Source organism: Bufo bufo, chromosome 6, assembly GCF_905171765.1.
Source record: "Bufo bufo chromosome 6, aBufBuf1.1, whole genome shotgun sequence".
NCBI classification, from domain to species: Eukaryota; Metazoa; Chordata; class Amphibia; order Anura; family Bufonidae; genus Bufo; species Bufo bufo.
The window spans coordinates 62,194,835-62,209,258 of record NC_053394.1 but is presented as its reverse complement, the minus strand read 5'-3'; the positions used below and the strand labels follow the sequence as shown (position 1 = coordinate 62,209,258).

The 14,424-nt window shown below is 42.4% G+C and overlaps 1 protein-coding gene across 2 annotated transcripts in view; it reads right to left on the bottom strand.

The window, feature by feature from the left end:
• The window catches only part of EXOC6 (exocyst complex component 6), a 231,443-nt gene that overhangs the window by 167,955 nt on the left and 49,064 nt on the right, over positions 1-14,424 (bottom strand). For both annotated transcript variants that reach the window (XM_040436335.1, XM_040436336.1), the window contains exons 3-5: positions 10,691-10,738; positions 10,502-10,592; positions 1,712-1,757 (exon numbers count right to left, since the gene is read on the bottom strand). In XM_040436335.1, coding sequence (XP_040292269.1) covers positions 1,712-1,757; positions 10,502-10,592; positions 10,691-10,738 — 185 coding nt within the window. The remainder of the gene's footprint in view (positions 1-1,711; positions 1,758-10,501; positions 10,593-10,690; positions 10,739-14,424) is intronic.

Genomic DNA, 14,424 nt, shown 5'->3' with positions numbered 1-14,424 from the left:
CGTTTGACCAATGAAACAATGTTTAAGACTCAGAGAGGACTGCCCTCTTCTGAAGATGTACAGTACAGACCAAAAGTTTGGACACACCTTGTCATTCAAAGAGTTTTCTTTATTTTCATGACTATGAAAATTGTAGATTCACACTAAAGGCATCAAAACTATGAATTAACACATGTGGAATTATATACATAACAAACAAGTGTGAAACAACTGAAAATATGTCATATTCTAGGTTCTTCAAAGTAGCCACCTTTTGCTTTGATTACTGCTTTGCACACTCTCGGCATTCTCTTGATGAGCTTCAAGAGGTAGTCCCCTGAAATGGTCTTCCAACAGTCTTGAAGGAGTTCCCAGAGATGCTTAGCACTTGTTGGCCCTTTTGCCTTCACTCTGCGGTCCAGCTCACCCCAAACCATCTCGATTGGGTTCAGGTCCGGTGACTGTGGAGGCCAGGTCATCTGGCGCAGCACCCCATCACTCTCCTTCATGGTCAAATAGCCCTTACTTTCAAAGTTTTCCCAATTTTTCGGCTGACTGACTGACCTTCATTTCTTAAAGTAATGATGGCCACTCGTTTTTCTTTACTTAGCTGCTTTTTTCTTGCCATAATACAAATTCTAACAGTCTATTCAGTAGGACTATCAGCTGTGTATCCACCTGACTTCTCCTCAACACAACTGATGGTCCCAACCCCATTTATAAGGCAAGAAATCCCACTTATTAAACCTGACAGGGCACACCTGTGAAGTGAAAACCATTTCAGGGGACTACCTCTTGAAGCTCATCAAGAGAATGCCAAGAGTGTGCAAAGCAGTAATCAAAGCAAAAGGTGGCTACTTTGAAGAACCTAGAATATGACATATTTTCAGTTGTTTCACACTTGTTTGTTATGTATATAATTCTATCAGCTATGTGACAGCTATATGTATCTAAGCTATATGACAATTAGATGTATCTAAGCTATATGACAGCTATATGACTTGAGAAAGGTCCCAGCAAGTGGACCGAAACGTCACTGTCTGGTGAATAAAAGTATGTACTTGTTTTTCATGCCTTGGATGTGCCATGGAATTTATTATCTATAAGCTATATGACAGCTATATGTACCTAAGCTATATGGCAGCTATATGTATCTAAGCTATATGACACCTACATCTATCTAAGCTATATCACAGCTATATCTATATGACGGACAATGATTTACTTTGTGATGTTCCTGGGGGTGGTTCTGTTTCTGATGGCCGGTGGAGTAGGGCAATAGTAACTTGCTGAGGCTGCCGTCACTGGTAAGGATCGCCAGAAGCAGGGGAACGGGCACACTGGTGGATCACAGGGAAGGAGCGGGCACAACATTGAACCTTTCCGCATGGCTGCCGACACTGATAAGGATTGCGCATGCGCGATCCCTCACAGGAGCCGCGGCAGCCAGAGGAGAGAGAGGGGGGCGGGCACACAAGGCTCTGACATTTCGTGTACAGAGCCAGGCCACTCTCTAAGGCATGGAGAATCCTGTACAAGAAATGTCACCACCGGAGCCTGGCAGATGACGTCAGGGGTCACATGATCCGCGTCAGTCGTGCAGAAACACGGCAGAATAAATTATGTGAGTAAATTACAAATGTATTTTTAATAATGTTATAACATATATAGATATAACTCGGACAACCCCTTTAAGATTGTTATTTTCTACAAACATTGTTATTCAACTTACCTTTTTCCACTCATTTGTTCCTTTAATTTGCTGTACATTTCTAAGGCTAAACATAAAAACAGACATAAAAGGGAAACCATTAAACACAATAACATAACTTTAATACTGTGCAAAAGATGAAGAATATACATATATATTAGTGTTAGAGCTCCAGCTCCTGTATAATTCCAAGCTGCAGAACTTTTCACTATACAAAAAAAAACTTTCAGCCCATGAATATTTTTGCTTTTTACATATAATATATATTTTCTTAGAACACATTCGACCATCACCTAAATCCTATATTTTCATCAAGTCCTTATGATAACGGCTAACGATCGCCTACCATTAGAAGACAACAGCTTAGGTGTTAGCGAGGTCCTGTGGTCAAGCGTCATCTCCAGTTTTCACCTTAGGTGGTTTGAGGCAGGACACTGAGAGACCTGACGCTACTACGAACAAAGCTCAGATTGTTGCTTTCAATTAACAAATGCCCATTTCTGGCCTCCGGAGCACAAAACCAGCTCTGCCCCGAGAGACACAGAGCTCATAGCAAACTGCTCCAAGAGCAAGTTTTTATTTCTACGTCCATCTCTTGTGTACAAGTTGAAATTTGTTTCCCTATCACATCAATTGCACTGTCGCTTTCCTTTATAGCTTCCAAATAATGGTTTCTAATAGACCTCTACAAGGAAATTAGGCGTCCATTAGAAAAACTAAAACAAAATCAAAGAGCCAACAGCAGATTTTTAAACCTTTAAAACTTTGACAGATCCTAAGGGACAAGCAAAAAGTCACTGAGGTGACAGACAGCAATAGACATTTTTTTACAGCAAGCATCTTAAATGTTTTAAAAGCAGAAGAAAAATGAAAAGGGTCTGCACCCGGATTCTTCCTGTCTCATACACGTCACCCATTCTCAACAAAATTGATGGGTTTGGCCAACAATCATCTAATTTGTATGACCAGCTTTAGATTGACTACAGATCTTCAGACCCAACCCTTGTGTCTAATAGCTGGTCAAAAACTACAGAAAAGGACAGTTTATAACATTTCTGACTATTGTCAACACCATCATGTGGCCCCCAAACTTTTCTTAGGAAGAGTCCATATGCCATTTTGGATTTTTTTTCACCACTGATTTGGGTAAGAATTGAAGGGAATCTGTCAGCTTGCAAATGCTGTGCAATCTATAGAAGGAGCTGAGCTGATTGATACAGTGCATTTGGAAAGTCTTCAGGCCCATTAACTTTTTCAAATTTCGTTATATTATGGCCTAAAACAAAAAAATCTATTCTGAACTCAATAGCCCATAATGAGAAAGTAAAAACAGAATGCTAGAAATCTCCAGTCTTCATGGGTATGATACAACAAGGTTTGCACACCTGGATTTGGGGATTTTCTGTCATCCTTCTCTGCAGATCCTCTCAAGCTCTGTCAGGTTCACTGTAGGGATGGTATTGGGAAGGTGATGAGCAATGCCTGGTTTCCTCCAGACATGACACTTAGAATTGAGGCCAAAAAGTTCAATATAAATGAACACAACCAAGATGAATGCTGGTCAAACAATTAGATATAAATGGCGCCCAAAAATAAGAATTAAATGATTTGAATACTGGAATGCCTTAAAAAGTATATTTATTAAATACCATTAAAATAGTAGGCCCAACAAATTAGAGTACATATATAACACCTCACTAGGAGGTAACATCTGCCAACCAGAGGTGAACTGGTAGGGAAAATAATAAATGAGCCAGGCGGTGTGTACACTGGTTCACTCAGAGGGAGAGTTAGGAAAGGATAGGGATAGAGATATGAGAGGGAGACAGATGCTGGGTCTCAACCCCTCAATAAGTCCCTATATCCTAACTAGAAACACTTAACTCTCTCTGACTGCCCCTAGATGTCCCTAGACCTATCCTATTGACTGCCCAGCTTCGTCAGAAGCAAAAAGACCAGTCACTCACAAGGGCAGGCAGACAAGAGAAGTACAAATCAACAAAACTAACACTGGAAAAAGCGTCCCTACGCGTTTCACTGACAAATGTCAGATCATCAGGGGACCAGAGTATAATTATCCGGAGCGCAAGCAGACAACAACAGCACAGTATACGCCTGTTGAAACCTAAATCATAGGTAACGGCAAAAAATTAAGACAATCCATAAAGTACAGCTGGATATACTTAACTTGCCCATGTAGTCAGCCTGCGTCCCCGGTCCGCACCTCTCCTGCGTATGGCAGTGGGAACGAGTGACTAGCGCTGGCGTCCTTTTTAAGCCTCACGCGTCATAAACCCCTCCCACCTGCCGCACATGATCAGTCACGTGACGCCTGACGTGCAGCGTCACGTCACTCCCAGAGGTCACATGATCGCATGCGGCGGTGAAGCGATCCCATCCACTGTTGATCCCGTCTCCTAAGTATCTGGCAGGTACAACAGTAGAGGGGAGGGGTATCAGGATATGCTCATAGTGATGTAGGGGCGGGCTCATTCCACCCACCATGAACAACCTGAATACGGCTAATATAGCCCATTAAAGGTGCGTCGCTCCATATAGTCACCTAGGATATTTATTGACAGGTTAAAAGGACAACATACTGGATAATTGAAAATCAAAGCTGGTAGGGATGATGCATCACAAGCTGTACTAATGGACACCCCATAAGGTGCCCAGACACAGAGAAAGAGGGGCATGGAAATGAGAAACAAAGAGGGCGGGAACATAGTAAAATAGACAATAATAAACATCATTGTCCCAGTTTGACAGCCTAGATAATGTGCTGAAAAAAACTGTAGTCCAGACAGAACTAGACACAGCTGGTATAATATATATGTATGGCTTATACACATGGGGCATGATGTACTCAATATAGAGGATAGGTGATGGATATAGTCCTCCCTAGACAAGAAATAATTAAATCCTGTAGTTGGCTATATATGAATGGAAATGGCAATAACAAGGCTGCGTGTACTGTAAAATTATCCAAGGTCTAAGTCAATAAGTAGAGCTAGATTCCTCAATGAAACAGCTGAATGAGAGCTGCTCATTGAGGCCTGTAGGATTGGTGGTCTTGAGTTCAAATATCCACCATGTCCCACGCTGCAATATCCGCCTATCCCAGTCACCACCTCTTTTCAAGGGAGGAATCACTTCAATGCCCATAAAGGTAATACCTCTATAATTACCATTATGACTAGTTTCAATGTGCTTGGCCAATGGAGTATCTCTTTTGTGCCTGATGTCTCCAAGATGTTCCCCCACCCTCCGTCGAAACTCTCGAGTGGTTTTCCCCACGTATTCCATACCGCAATGACATGTCATTCTATAAATGACTCCTTTAGATCTACAATTTATAAATCCCTTGATGGAATAGTTTTTGCCCGTGACATTACTTTGGTACTCCCTACCTTTATTGATGTATGGGCATGCCACGCAGCCACTGCAACGAAAGCACCCGCCGGTGGTTTCAGCCATCCACCCGTCCGGTCCTTGATCTCGTCGAAGTGGCTGCGCACTAGGCGGTCCCGTATGGATCGCCCCCTGCGGTACGTGATGTTGGCCCTAGGTGCCACGATGTTCCTAATGTCTGGATCAAGCAGAAGAATATTCCAATATTTGGATAGCACCTCACGCACCTCTTTGGCTGCCCCATCATAGGTACCAATTAGGCGAATGTTTGTCTTTTTTGACAATCTTATTGGGATGTAATAGTTCTGTTCGATTTTTAGAACAAGCCTTCTGGAATGCTGTTCTAAGGGTAGAGTCAGGATAACCCTTTTCCCTAAATCTTGAACGCAAATCATCCGCCTGTTGTTTAAACTCTGTCATTGTGGAACAATTCCTCCTCATTCGCAGGTACTGCCCTGTAGGGATGCCCCTTTTGAGGGGAAGAGGATGATGACTACTCCAATTGAGGAGGGCATTAGTAGATGTGGGCTTTCTATATGTTTTAGTTTGGAGTTTGCCCTGTCTCCCTCTCATTATGACGACATCCAGAAAGGGAAGGGAGTCTTTTTGGACCTCAAACGTAAAGCGTAGCCCCACATCATTAATGTTGAGAGTTTCAACAAAATGCTGCAATTGGCCTACCTCTAAAAGTTCAATCTCACAGTCTGAGATTCCTTTAGGTGCTTTATTACAAGTTGCAGGTGGGCTTTCATGTGTCTTTTACTGAGGAGAGGCTTCTTTCTGGCCACTCTGCCATAAAGCCCAGATTGGAGGAGTGCTGCAGTGATGTTTGACCTTCTAGAAGTTTCTCCCATCTGCACACAGGATCTTTGGCGCTCAGCCAGAGTGACCATTGGGTTCTTGGTCACCTCTCTTACAAAGGCCCTTTCCCCCCCGATTACTTAATTTGGTAGGGTGGCCAACTCTAGGAAGACCCTGGTTGTTTCAAACTTCTTCCATTTAAGAAGTATGGAGGCCAATGTGCTCTTGGAAACTTCCAGTCCAGCAAACATTGTTATACCCTTCTCCAGATCTGTGCCTCCGCACAATCCTGACTCTGATCTCTACAGGCAGTTCATTCCTCCTCATGGTTTGGTTTTTGCTCTGATGTGCATTGGCAGCTGTGAGACTTCATATAGACAGGCCAAATCATGTCAGCTGAATTTACCACAGGTGGACTCCAATCAAGAGAAATGAGAGGACCACAGCTAGACTTAAAGGATCATACTAAAGGGTCTGAATATTTATGTCCAAGCTAAATTTAGGTTTTCCTTGTTACTACATTTGCCAAAAATGCTAAAATTCTTTTTTTTTAACTTTCTCATTATGGGGTATTGAGTGCAAAATGATGGGGAAAATTCGAAATTTCTTTTTTCATTTTACCACAAGGTGGCAACATAACAAAATGTGAAAAAAAGTGAAAGGGTCAGAAGACTTTCCGAATGCACTGTATATAGGTTTGAGGGGAAATAAATCTGTATGAAATCTCTGCTCTTTCAATGTTAAGAAGTCCAGTGGGTAGTCCTACTCAGTGATTGACACCTGTATGTGAGCGTACACAGCTACCTGTCGATCACAGATTAGGACCTCCCACTGGACTCCTAAGCATAGGAAGACCAGAGATTTTAATGAATAAATTATAAGTTGTATTGACTCTTTTCCCAGAAACCTATATTTTAAGTCAGCTTCTCCTGTGCAATAAAATGCTGCTGGCAGATCGTTAATCTGATAGGCACCACAAATTTTATAGGCCTAGACCCAGGACAGGCAAGGTTGACAGTCTAAGTTCCCATCTGTAGAGGCCTGTATATATGTATTATACACACTCTGTACTATAGCTTCATCACACTGAGATCTGCTCAGAAAGCTAATCTACACATTACTGCTTTATTCACAGGCAGAATGTATGATTATACAGACACCAGTACTATGTGTTAGCTTCTAAGCATAGAAAAACAATGTATCCATGTGTGGTGATGATATAGCTTAGAGGTGAAGCTGTTGGTTTTGGGCTCATGCACACGACCATATGCCCTCCGAGACATACATTTCTTGAGCGGGTCATATGTCCCGGAGCGGCATACATCGTGCACACGGGAGCGCACAGCATCATTGGTTACCATGATACTGTGCGCATCCGGCCACCCGCGGGGCTATTGTCCCGCACTCATATGATCATACATTCTGCCTGTGAATAAAGCAGTAATATGTAGACTAGCTTTCTGAGCAGATCTCAGTGTGATGAAGCTATAGTACAGAGTGTGTATAATACACATATATACAGTAGATATATAAAGTCAGGTCCATAAATATTGGGACATCGACACAATTCTAACATTTTTGGCTCTATACACCACCACAATGGATTTGAAATGAAACGAACAAGATATGCTTTAACTGCAGACTGTCAGCTTTAATTTGAGGGTATTTACATCAGAATCAGGTGAACGGTGCAGGAATTACAACAGTTTGCATATGTGCCTCCCACTTGTTAAGGACCAAAAGTAATGGGACAATTGGCTTCTCAGCTGTTAAAAGGTCCAGAGTTCATTTCCAGTGTGCTATTTGCATTTGGAATCTGTTGCTGTCAACTCTCAAGATGAGATCCAAAGAGCTGTCACTATCAGTGAAGCAAGCCATCATTAGGCTGAAAAAAAACAAAACAAACCCATCAGAGATATAGCAAAAACATTAGGCAGGGCCAAAACAACTGTTTGGAGCATTCTTAAAAAGAAGGAACGCACCAGTGAGCTCAGCAACCCCAAAAGACACGGAAAACTACGGAAAACAACTGTGGTGGATGACTGAATAATTCTTTCCCTGGTGAAGAAAACACCCTTCACAACAGTTGGCCAGATCAAGAACACTCTCCAGCAGGTAGGTGTATGTGTGTCAAAGTCAACAATCAAGAGAAGACTTCACCAGAGTGAATACAGAGGGTTCACCACAAGATGTAAACCATTGGTGAGCCTCAAAAACAGGAAGGCCAGATTAGAGTTTGCCAAATGACATCTAAAAAAACCTTCACAGTTCTGGAACAACATCCCATGGACAGATGAGACCAAGATCAACTTGTACCAGAGTGATGGGAAGAGAAGAGTATGGAGAAGGAAAGGAACTGCTCATGATCCTAAGCATACTACCTTATCAGTGTAGCATGGTGGTAGTAGTGTCATGGCGTGGGCATGTATGGCTGCCAATGGAACTGGTTCTCTTGTATTTATTGATGATGTGACGCTGACAAAAGCAGCAGTGTTTCGGGCAATATTATCTGCTCATATTCAGAAAAATGCTTCAGAACTCATTGGACCGGTGCTTCACAGTGCAGATGGACAATGACCCAAAGCATACTGCAAAAGCAACCAAAGAGTTTTTTAAGGGAAAGAAGTGGAAGGTTATGCAATGGCCAAGTCAATCACCTGACCTGAATACGATTGAGCATGCATTTCACTTGCTGAAGACAAAACTGAAAGAAAAATGCCCCAAGAACAAGCAGGAACTGAAGACAGTTGCAGTAGAGGCCTGGCAGAGCATCACTAGGGATGAAACCCAGCGTCTGGTGATGTCTATGCGTTCCAGACCTCAGGCTGTAATTGACTGCAAAGGATTTGCAACCAAGTATTAAAAAGTGAAAGTTTGATTTATGATTATTATTCTGTCCCATTACTTTTGGTCCCTTGACAAGTGGGAGGCACATATGCAAACTGTTGTAATTCCTACACCGTTCACCTGATTTGGATGTAAATACCCTCAAATTAAAGCTGACAGTCTGCATCTTGTTTGTTTCATTTCAAATCCATTGTGGTGGTGTATAGAGCCAAAAATGTTAGAATTGTGTCCATGTCCCAATATTTATGGGCCTGGCTGTATAAGCCAGGACAAAGCTCTGTCCTAAGTCTGATGTTTAGCCCTGTCAATCAAGGGTAGGAGGCGTGTGCAGAGCACAGGGGGTGTAACCGAGCAGTGCTCAGAATATTCAGCCCCGCCTCTGAGTGCTCCAATTGTCCATTTGCATATGAATAAAAACACAGATTTCTCTGCAGCTATTTATTGTACAGACAAAAGAAAGGTATAGTTTTAATCAGCATGATGAGCCCTACCAGCCAGTATGTCTGGTTTAATAGGGTTGATCCTGGTGACAGAGCCGCTTTAAAGTGATACACGACATAGATGTGGACACAATACTGTTCCTTCCAACTGCCATAAAAACATGCAGATTGGCCGACCATGCATCATTATTTAAACAGAGAGTGAGGAATAAGTTGCCGCGAGACACCGAGCTCTTATACATGCCTGATTTATCTTTCCCCTAAATACAGTTGGTCTGCCACAAATAAATATTAGGCCGCATTCACACGACTGTGGGACCGTAAACCGCTTATCCACAAAAGATGGGCACCAGCCATGTGCACTCTGTATTGTGGTGCAGACCCATTGACTTCAATGGTTCCACAATAGACAAGATGCGGCGAAAGATAGGACGTGTACTATCTTTCATGGAGTGGAGGCACGGACCTGTAAGCACACGGAAACACACTGAAGCACTTCCGGGCCAATACCTCTATGCCGCAAAGGATAGAACATGTCTTATCTTTCACCAGATCTTGAAGTCAATGGGTCCGCACCAGGATGCACGATACACACGGCTGGTGCCTGTGTTTTTCAATTCCACGGTTTTCATGCTCGATTGAATACACCTTTAAAGCTGTGAAGATTCTGCAAAAATTGGTGAATTCAGATCTTTTCCTATATTGCAAAGGTGCCTATAGGGATTAGTTATTTTTGGCAGACCCCACTGACTTCATAAAAATTTGGCACACCTCACTGACTTCGTAAAAATTATAAATCTATCATCAGAAGGGAATGATAGACCCCCAACTGTTAACATGCGAGGAGATATTGAACTACTGACCTTTTTTCTGTCCACAGGTAATGTTCTGCACAAGATAAACAGTAACAGAGGCATCTGGCAGCCGCTTATCTGACCGCACTATAGAGTTAACGTGCATTTTCGGCCAAGGTAAACAACCAAATTAATGGGGGAGTTGTCGTAATTGACTATAATTGTTGGTCAAAAGCTCTTCCAGCCAACAATTATTTTATGTCAATGGCCAGCTTTAAGCAGCCAACCCCGCCAAAGAGGACCGACCATGGAAGCGGGACTCACAACAAACGAGTATTTTTGTGATTGAAGCAGGTTCAAAAAATTCTAAAGCCGACAGGGTCTGTCTTCAAATTAGCAATCTACACATATACCTCATTTATTCCATACGAGACAGTATTTCACATACATATAACCACATCTCAAATAACACTGAACCATTTTTACTCTTTTTTTAATTTTATGTAAATCTAACTCACCCGGAAGGCACATTTGCAACTTGTCAACTACAGTGGCAATATTTCTCTGCTGTGTCCTGCACCGAATGGTCTCCTCTGTCTTAGCAATTACCTAGGGTATATAAAAAGAGAATCGGATCCAATTTGGTAAAAATAAAAAATAAATAAAAAAATTACCAGTCTGAGTCTGTTCATAAGATGTTTTCTCACCTCCTTCCCGGCTTCCTGAAATCTTCGGTTGGTATCAGTGACTTGGACCTTGAAGAAATAAGCAAATAGTGCCCCTAATGCAACTGCTCACCCTTGTAATCAGATCATGATTCATGAGAGACTTCGGACAAAAGCCGGCAAATTCAAATTAACTCTACAGTTTGAACTTGAACTTTCGATCACAAAGGGCTTTTGTTAACTTTAATTACTTATGACAGTTCGTACTAACAGATTCTGTGGCAAACTTCTCAAATTTACTTGGGATTTTTGAACTCTATTTGTTCCTGTGGGTCTGTCAAACAATTCAAATCATTGACCCAATTGGCCACTGGTCCCTTTTTGATAACCTCAATGAGGTCTATGCTCCATTCATTGTCCACATGGGACGGCCATGGCATTTTTCATGTAATTAAACATTCATACTTTGCTGAATGCAAACACTGGGTGGTTGATTCACATCAAAAGTGGAAAATCCACAAACCCCAGCAAGATTTCTATGGTGCAGGTGCAGGAAGAGCGCGACCTCATATTTTCCCACATATTGAGCTGGACTCATTAGGTCATCATAATAAGGAAGCGCATTCGGCTTGATTGAAAATCTCATTAATTTCGGAAACAAAGATGTTCAATGACCTCATTGATGCCGCGTTTTGTCCCCTGTTATCTGAATATCATTTATATAATGCTCTTCCTATCGTAGGCCCTGCCGAAATACGCTCCAACTGTCTGCTGTGCAGATTTTTTTCTTTGCAGAAGTGTAAAGGGAGCTAAAAGGGTTGGTACTGTGTGACCTCTGCCTAAAATCCCGACACGTCTCCCGGAAGATGAAGCGTTAGCTCCCCCGAAGCTAAACACTAAGCACAATTACAAGCGGTATCCCACCACACATAATTGGAAATTCTAGCTCCATCCCGAGGGGTACGAGGGTAATTTGGCAGGGCTTGTTGGAAAGGAGTTAAAAGGGGAAACAAAAAAGTTTTTGGTCCCTGGCAGAAAAATCCACTAAGCGACGTCTGTGCGCCGCAACACAAAACCACTTTCGGAGACAGACGGCAGACTGTGACCTACTGATGTGCGGATGCCAACGTACTGTCGAGACATTTTCTGACGCAGGAGTCAGGTGCATGCACGTACTAGAAGGGCTACGTGGTTCCGGCAATGCCAATAAGATAGCGAGCTAATGAAGATCAGAACATTAATGGACGAAACGTATGAGAAGACGACGTTTTCTTTGGCGTTAATCAGGGCTGCTCATCTGGAGGCTTCAGAAAAACTGACCCAAAGATTTTGGAGGTCATTTACTATACTAAAATACTCCTAAATTAGGCGTATTTCAGGCGCAGATGGAGGCTCACGCCAGATCTAAAATTGTGGGCGTGGGGTAGGCGGGGAAGGGGATGGGCCGGCAGACTCATTCACCATTTTCTACACCTGTTTTAGGCATAGAAAATGGTCTAAATGTAAAACAGCCCGGAAGCGGTCTTATAGTTAGAATGGACGGTGGATGCGCCAAAGTTATGGAGAGACTGGCACCTCTTCATAACTCCAGAGGATCCAGCACAGGGCCTTTATTAAGACCAGCGTCTAAATCTCCGGTCTTAATACATGTGCCCCAATCCATTATCTTTCTCTCGGTGAATGTCAACATTTTTAAAAACGCCTTTTTTTTTTTTTTTTTTTTAAAGAGAAGGTACACAAATGGACATTAAATGGTTAAAAGAAGTCTGTGCAGCCAGTAATATTGATGGCCTATCCTCAGGATAGGTCATCAATATCTGGTCGGTGGGGGTCTCACTCCCGGCACCCCCGCCGATCAGTTGTTTGAAGAGGAGGCGGCGCTCCATGCAAGCTCTATTTCCTCTTCAAGATTATACCGCCCGTTGTCTCTGAAGTCTTGGCGGGGCAGTGTAATTACAAGAAATCGCTCCATTCAATTGAACTGGACGAGCACTTGTTACTGCAAACGTGACAGTGCGCAGTGTAATCTTGAAGAGGAAGTAGCGCTCTTACGAGTGCCTCCTTCTCTTCAAACAGCTGATCGGCGGGGGTGCCGGGTGTTGGATCCCCACCAATCAGATAATGATGACCTATCCTGAGGATAGGCCATCAATATTAATGGCTGCACAACCGCTTTAAGATTGTGAGTACCAAGAATTCCCATCACACAACTTCCAGAGCTCCCGTTTACTTTGCTTAGCATCCGACTGAAGAGGACTTAAGCATCATTCACCTCACTGATCCTCCGTCCTAGCAGGAAGTGTAGAGCAGGGTAGACTGGAGCAGTTAGAAAAGCAGTGGATCGGTAAGGTAAGTACTGTTTATTAGATTTTATTTTTTAACCCTTTCTATTTTTTTTTTGCTTGTTTTTTTTATTTTATTTTTTATATATATCCCCAGAAAACCCCTTTACGAATGTGGAAAAACAAATTTGAGTTTTAGCTATGAATTTAGGGTGTGTGAAACAGGAAATTTTTGCTTGAAAATTCTGTGTAGCTTAATTATTTTATATATTAATATTTTTCTAGCGGTCAGCTTTCCATTTTTATGACATAAGGCTCTAAATCACCCACATAGGAGTACAGTATATGTATGATAGAATTTCGGCTGTCTACAGCCACCTCTGGGGAGAGTTTGAACTCCACAATAATAAGCTGTTAAGCTCCCCCTAGTGGTGGCTGCGTGCAGCCAGAATTTTATAAATTCAAGGAAACCTCTCACCTCTCCTGACATGTACGTTTCGGTAAATACTTGTATTTTTCAGGCTATAACAATTCTGGAGAATCTTTTCTTACGACTCTGTATATGCCATTCCCCCCGATATTTACTATGAATAAACTGACAAATGGGTGTTACCAGTTGGCGGCATGTCCCTGCACAGTCTATCTCACAGTGCCACAGTGTATAGGGGAACACCCCTTTGGTGAAGGAATGGTAACACCCTGTTGTGAAGTCACAAATTCTTTGGAGGAATAACAGAGGAACGGCAGAATGCAGAGTTACTGAAAAAGATGTTTATATAAGATTTACTACAACAAAGTATTTACAGCACTAAAACAGACATGTCGGGAGGACTGAGAGGTCATCTTTAAGTACAGTATATGTCTATAAAGGACATTCTGCTCTTCGCACGAGAAAAACGGCTTCGACCAGTATAACCATAAATTAAAATGTTAATCAGCACAGATCAGAAAACAGCAGGGTGTTAAGACCGGAACATTTACTTGTCCCCGCCATTTCTTACTGTTCATTCAGACCTGAAATAGCAATAGTTGTCCGAAAACGGAATGCATATCCTATACCAGAGATCAGCTTGGAGCAGCTTACACTAAGTCCTACAGGATTTACTAGCAATAAACTGACACGCAAACAGTTTAATTAGTACAATTCTTAGTTACCACCAATCAACGATGTAACAGATATTCTGCATCCTGATATGGAGGACTGAAGCTGGTCTAATACATTTCAGTCAGGCACTTCCAAATGTCACCACTAGATGGCAGTCAATCCTACTTAAAGAATAGACCAACGTTCTCACACCTGGTCCTCAAGAACATCCAACAGGTCAAGTATTCTCAGGACAGGCCATCTGTACCTGATCGGCAGGGGTACGACACCCCGCACTCCCACAATCAGCTATTTCAGTGCAGCTCTGGTGTCAGAACTACACAGCTCCAGCCACTGTGTAGTGGACAGAGCTGGTTACTGCAATGCTGCCCCCATACACTTCAATAGGA